At 41.5% G+C, this 7,106-nt stretch overlaps 1 protein-coding gene and 1 non-coding gene across 2 annotated transcripts; one reads left to right on the top strand and one right to left on the bottom strand.

The window, feature by feature from the left end:
- Nucleotides 1–165: 165 nt before the first annotated feature.
- On the bottom strand, nucleotides 166–2,640 carry LOC141616942 (uncharacterized). The gene is made up of 2 exons (XM_074434110.1): nucleotides 1,994–2,640; nucleotides 166–1,786 (listed from the first exon to the last, which is right to left on the bottom strand). Exons 1-2 carry the CDS (start codon nucleotides 2,638–2,640, stop codon nucleotides 166–168), a joined length of 2,268 nt encoding a protein of 755 aa, XP_074290211.1.
- LOC141625025 (small nucleolar RNA R71) lies at nucleotides 1,955–2,061 on the top strand. The gene has a single exon (XR_012534824.1). It is a non-coding gene; the product is annotated as a small nucleolar RNA R71 (small nucleolar RNA).
- Nucleotides 2,641–7,106: the final 4,466 nt, after the last annotated feature.

The following is a 7,106-nucleotide window of genomic DNA, read 5'->3' on the forward strand; positions in this document are numbered from 1 at the left end:
CCGGTGCTCTTTGCAATCTTCTACCTTGCCCTCAAGGAATCCTTGCAAACCCTTGTCTTCTTCAAATTTCTTCATATCAACCCATTCCTCTACCATGTCAATCATGTAACAAGACTTTTCTTCCGAAGGCTCCTTCATGGCCTTGTTCAAGGAGAATTCTACCTTTTATTCACCAACTTGTAGAGAAAGCTTTCCATTATTCACATCAATCATGGCACCCCCTGTAGCAAGGTAAGGGCGCCCCAATATGATGGGAATATTTGAGTCCTCGGGGATGTCCATTACATAGAAGTCACATGGGAATGCAAGTTTACCCACTTTGAGCAAGACATCCTCCACAAGACCGATTGGGTATCTTACCGACCTATCCACAAGTTGGAGATAAGCCCTTGTTGGTGAAAGCTCATAACCCTTCAACTTCTTGAAAATTTTAAGGGGCATAAGACTAATGCTTGCCCCCAAATCACACAAGGCTCTCTCAATATGCACGGTCCCAATTTTGCAAGGTATGGAAAAACTCCCTGGGTCTTCAAGCTTTTGAGGAGCCTCATTCATAAGAATTGCGCTACATTCCTTGGATAAGTTCACCATTGTTGTTGGACTCAAGGAATTTTTGTTTGAAATTAGCTCCTTCAAGAACTTTCCATAGCTTGGTATCTCCTTGAGGGCATCAATGAAGGACATGGTGATATTGATTCCCTTCATCATGTCCATGAACTTTCCATATTTTTGTTCAAGTTTAGCTCTTTCCAACCTTTGTGGGAAATGAATTGGTGGCATATAAGTCCTCACAACTTGTTGTTTTGGCAATTCAACAATTTTTGTTGGTTCATCAATCATCTTTGGAGTCTCCACAACAATCTCCACAAGTTCATCTTCAACCCCTTTTTCTTCAACTCCCTTAGGAGGTTCAACCATGATTTGAGGTTCAACCTCATCACCCGGTCTTCCACTCTTCCTTTTCTTGATAAATGTCCGGTCTTCCAAATCTCTACCACTCCTCAAGTGGATAGCATTTATGGTTTTCGGATTCTCCTCAGTTTTACCCGGGAATTTTCCATGAGAGGCTTGTAGTTGGCTCATTTGGGAAGCCAATTGGGAGATTTGATTGTCCGTCATCCGTTGAGAAGCTTGCATTTGGATCCTAAGTTGGTTAATGGATGAGGTTGTCTCTTCTTGTTTTTGAGTGGAATGGTTGATGAATTGTGTTTGAGAACTCATTAATTGCTCTATCATGAGCTCCACATTTGACTTTGGTTGGGTGGATTGTTGAAATGGTTGGGAGTTTTGTTGGAAAGGTGGGTTGCTTGGTGGATTGAGTGGTTGAAATTGTTGTCTTGGTTGGAAGGTTCTTCCTTGGAAACCCGGTGGACCTTGGTTGAATGTTGTGTTTGGTTTTTGAGCTTGAAAGTTTTGTGTGAATTGTGGTTTTTGTTGGAAGGTGGGATTTTGGACATTTTGTGAACCATAGGAGAAGTTTGGGTGGGTTCTCATTCCGGGATGATATTGGTTGTTGTTAAATGCTTGCTTAGCCGGACTAGACTCCCATATTCCGTTCACTTGCTCTATGAAATTGCCCTCTCCTACCATCAAAGGACACTCATTTGGTGGATGTCCTTGGTCTCCACAAATCTCACAACTATAAACTTGGTTCCTCATAGAAGAAGAGTTGCTAGATGTGTTGCTTGAACTCATCAAGGCAACTTGTTGCTTGAGCTCTTCAATTAACCCTTTAACTTCAACATTATTGGCCGATTCAACCATTGAATTTCCTTTCCTCTTGTGCCTATCATTGTTCCAATGAAAGGTAGGAGAAGCCATCTCTTCAATAAGCTCTTTGGCCGTCTTGTGATCTATTTTATCTAACGCCCCCTTTCCCGAGCCGGAATCTAGGTTCATATTCATTTCATTGTTCAACCCTTCATAAAAATTGTTGATTAGCTCATCATCCCCAATCCCGTGGTGAGGACATAGCCTTTGGAGGCCCTTGTACCTCTCACATGCTTCGTAAAGAGTCTCATCTTCTTGTTGGGTGAAGCCTTGGAGCTCACTTTTGATTCTTGCGGTTCGTTGTGGTGGGAAATATTTGTTTAAGAAAGCTTTGGAGACGTCATCCCAAGTCCGAACATAATCGGGTTTACAAATTTTAAGCCACTCCTTGGCACTTCCCCACAAGGAGTAAGGGAAAAGCCTAAGGCGTACGACATCCTCCGATACTCCATTGGCCTTGAACATGTCACAACTATCCAAGAACTCGTTGAGATGTTCGTTTGGGTTTTCGGTGGCTCCCCCACCGAATTGATTCCCTTGGACAAGTTGTAGCAAGGTGGATTTCACATCAAAACTGTTGGCTTGAATAGGTGGCTTGACGATACTCGGATTCACCACCTTTTTCGGAGCCAAGTTATCTCGCATAGGCACCGCGACCATTGTCACTTCTTCTCCCGGAGTTGCAAAGGGATTCTCAAAAGTTTCAAAGGTACTTGGTTCTTCTCGAAAGTCTTCCACTACTAAATTTTCATGGGAAGTTGGTGTTTCTATAAGCCCTCTTCTACGGAGTGAATTTAGTCTTCTTGCGGTAGCTTCAATCTCGTGGTCAATCGGATCAATTGGTTGGCCTCTTCGAGTTCTCCTACTCATGCAAAAAAGTCCTACACACTCAAGAGAAGGATTAGTAACACAAAAGACTTAGTCTAAACTAGAACTAAAACAATTAATATCTAGCCGAACTCCCCGGCAACGACGCCAAAAACTTGATGGTTATCAAATAGTACCTCGCAAGTGCACGATTTATCGTTGTGCAAAATAGAGGGTCGATCCCACAAGGAGTCAAGAAGATTAATAATTGTTTTAATCCTATCGTTTAGCTAAGTCGACAATAAAGGATGAATTTATTATACTAAGACTACCTAAGACAAAATGAAATTCAACTAAACAAGAAATAGGTAAATGAGCAAGAGGAAATAATAAATTGTAAATCAAATGATTTAAAGGCCTAAGACTCGGTTCTCCCCTAAAAAATTCATAACTTCACACCATTAAATCTCTAGGCCAATCATAAGGGTAACTAGGTGAGGATGAGATGGCTCTAATTCGCCTAAGACCCCCCCCCCCCCCGGGTTCGAAATAGGACACTAGCACTACCCACCAACCCCCCTCTCGGGTTCGAAGGTCGGAATCCTTAACTCAACACTCAACAACCCCAAAAACGTGCACTTTTCCAAGGAGGTCGAGAAATTGGTCAAGGTCATTAAGTACTCATCATAATCCGGGTCATCCCACTCCTCCTCTCGAAGGTCGATTTCAAACGCTAGTCTAAAGGTATCCTCCCTTGGTTCTCCCTTTCGGTCTCAACCTAGGTTAGCAATAGGGTCAAATCCCGGGTACACAACTTACAACCTAACCAACTCTCGTTGGTGGACAAGGGTCACAAGTCGACACTACCCAAAAACAGCCCATAAACCAAATCATTCCTCTAAACTACCCTCACCAATTTCCCCAAATAATTAGCCTTTATGAGATTCAATTAGTGAAGTTACTCATGTCGGGTCAAAACCGAGTCTTAGTGAAAGACTACTCACTAATCATGTTTCTAAAAGCAATAGGAGCAACAAAGATGGTTTCTTTAGGCATAAACATGGTGGGAGAATAAATTCTACTACTAATCATGCAATGAATCAACAATAATTATGAGGAAAAATAATTTAATCTAATAATGATGAGGATTGAACTAAAAGACACAACCTTTAACACAAGTAACTCAAAGATTCAATCTTTAACACAAGGAAATCAAAGACTCAATCTTTGGGTGTAAATAACAAAGATGAACAAAGGAAAGATGAACAAGAGAAATAATAACAACAATCAAACAACTAGATTGGAATCCTAACATAAACAATCAAACAAAACTTGAAGGAAAAGCAAATGTAAACAAATGAAATTAGGGAAAGAAATAATACCAACTCAATAGCAAGAAAGGAATTTGGATTGAAAAATAAGGAAGGAGGAACCTTCAATCTTCTTACAACCTAATTTCTACTACTAAGTATGATGTAATAATTGAAGAACTTGTTCTAATTAGGGAAAGATTAACAAAGTAATTAACAAGATTCAAGCTTGGGAAGGGAAATTAATTTAGATCTGGGGTTGTGTGTACAACTGATTAAGGGAGGGGGTATATATAGTTTGCACCAAGATTAGGGTAGGATTTGTAAATGGGCTTGAAATGCGGGTATGCGCTCCCGGCCGGTCAACCGGCTGCCGGGCTTATGACCGGCTGGGAAGTTCCTGGAAGTTGAATTGATTTTTGATATAATCAGGCGGCCATGGCCGGGCAACCGGTTGCCGGTCACTGACCGGCTGGGAGGCACGTTGACTTCATCTTGACTCCTGGGCTTTATGGGAACTCCCAGCCGGGTGACCGGCTGCCGGCCTTATGACCGGCTGGGAAGTTCCTGTAACTTCCTTTGATCTTGAGCTCATTGTTCTCCCAGCCGGGTAGCCGGCTGCCGGGCTACCGGCTGGGAATTCCGTTTGCCTAATCCTTGCTTGAATTGTATACGTTTGGTGTTCCCAGCCGGCTGACCGGCTGCCGGCCTACCGGCTGGGAGTACTTCTCTGCATCAATTCCTCCTCCTTCCATGCTTAGTTGAGTGAACTCGTCTTTTAGCTTCAATTCTCCCATTCTCGCCTCAATTCCTGCAAGGAAGGTACAATATCATAGACATGGGAATTGGGGCATGAATTGCAAGCAAGAACGTATAAAACCGACCCAAATGGAGTCGAAAAGCATAAAAATAGAGGGGAAAAGTGGTGCAAAAGAATCCTATATCAAACCTCCCCACACTTGAACATTACTCGTCCCCGAGTAAATCCTCAATCAATGTACAAGGCACTACTAAGATAGATATGGAGAGTGGGTGCAAAATAAAATTTATGGCTTTAACTATGCCTTTTTTTGGTGAATCCACAGATTAAAACTTGCTCAAGGAGACGGCCTTTCGGATATATAAGGCGGGGCCCTTGTAGCCACGATGTCAACAAAGAAACTCAATATGGTGACTTAGCTGATAATTCCTATCTACAATTCCAAAATGTTGATGAGCAAATTGATTACATTCAAGCAGTATACCCTTCTGTTTTTGAGCCTGAACCTACCGATAAAAAAGTCCTATTTTATCGAGGCAAACCCTCTCTTAGACAAACCACATAACCCCGGTTAGGCACACAGTAATGCGACCAGCCTTAATCTTTCGGATATGCTACTATTGGATGATGAGTTTTCTAGTGCCGACTCCAAGAAAATTGAGGCTCAAGTTGCCGGTTATAGGGTGAAACCAGAAGTTGGTCCCACTCTTAGAGGTATTCTTGCAAAGTATGGCGACATTGCTGCAAACTCCAAGAAATCGATTGAATTTCGGTCATTGTTGTTGGAGAATGTTTCTGAAATAGTCAGGAAACTGGAAGCTACGGAGTTTGTATGCCTCATAACAGTTGAAATCGAAAGTTTTCGGCTTTTGCTCAAGGATATGGAATTAGATGTAAATGTTGGATGGCTCCTTCAAAGACTCAATGAGCTCAATGGTGCAAAGAAGCTACTTAGAGAGTCACCCATAGTGAAACAGGGTAAGAAGCAGAAGGAGTCGGAAATAATAGTATACGAGATTGAGATTCAAAGGCTTCAAGAGAAGATCAAATGTGCACAAAATGCAATGGAATTAAGAAAGGAAGAGAAAAGGAAATTCGACAAAGGACTCTCCGACACCAAGGTCAAGTTGAAGAAGTATCATTGTGGAAGCATGGCTGAAGGTTTGATTTGAGTTCCAGCTCATAATTTACGGAGACTAACATCACTACATGACAATAGTAACTTGAGTAAGGTGAGATCTTTTCTTTATGCTAGCTAATTAAAAAAAAAACATCTTTGATTTATGCTAATAGTACATCTCTGTGATATGCTTCGCCTAAGTTTGTTGCTGGAAGTTCGGATTTATTTACTTTCAGTACTGTATCATCTGATTAATGAACATGAACTTCAGAAATATTTGATGATGGTCAGCTGTTAGAATGACGTTCCAAACTTTCCATAATTGTCTACCGTGAAAATTCAACTTGCGACTAAGGCTTTGCTGCTGTTGTGCTATATTTTCGAATGACGAGTTAAAAGTATTAACCATATATCTTCCAAATCATAGCATATCAATAAAATCAATCAAGGATACTCAATCATAGTAAATATAGAATGATTGTATAGTGTAATATTCTAATGTCAAGAGGCTCCTATTATTTGCCTCAAATAGCTAACCTAGGACTACTATATAAACTGTACATTTGCACATTCAATACACAACTTTCATTATACATTCAACCTACTGTCACTATTCTTACATGGTATCTGGGAGCACAAAACGATCCACAAAACACCTCCTTCAACCCCGAAAAATAACCTTCAACCGCCACACCTTCATCCAACCCAAACCCGCCTCCACCATGACCAAAAATCAAGAAACCGTCGTGCCCAACCCTCATGAAACAACCGCACCTCTTACCTCGCTGAATTTGAATCATTGCGTGAAACTCACACCGACAAACTACACGTCCTGGTATTTCCAGTTAACCAATATTTTCTTTGGCTTTAGTTTGCTTGGATTCTTTGATGGATCCCACCCGGCACCATCACCAACCACTGTAGGTGATGATAAAACCGAAAAACCCAACCCCTCGTACTTTACATAGCTTAAACAAGACGGATTGATATTGGGTGTTCTTATGGGTACTCTTTTATCAACCGTCCAAGCCCTCATCATCCGCGCAAAAACCTCAAAAGAAGCGTGGGATATTCTTGCACGAACCTACGCAAACCCCTCTCGTGCTCATATTTTACAATTAAAAGACCGTCTTGATTCGATTGTCAAAACCTCCGATCAATCGATATCCGATTATATGAACACCTTCAAGGCTTGTGTCGACCAACCTGCCTTGATGGGCAAAATTATCGACCCCGAAGATGTCATATCCAAGGTCCTTCGAGGTCTTGATTACAAAACTTTCAAACCAGTTATAGACACGGTTCGTGCCCGTGATAACCCGATCACATTTGAAGCATT

Source organism: Silene latifolia, chromosome X (genome assembly GCF_048544455.1).
Source record: "Silene latifolia isolate original U9 population chromosome X, ASM4854445v1, whole genome shotgun sequence".
Taxonomy (NCBI): Eukaryota; Viridiplantae; Streptophyta; class Magnoliopsida; order Caryophyllales; family Caryophyllaceae; genus Silene; species Silene latifolia.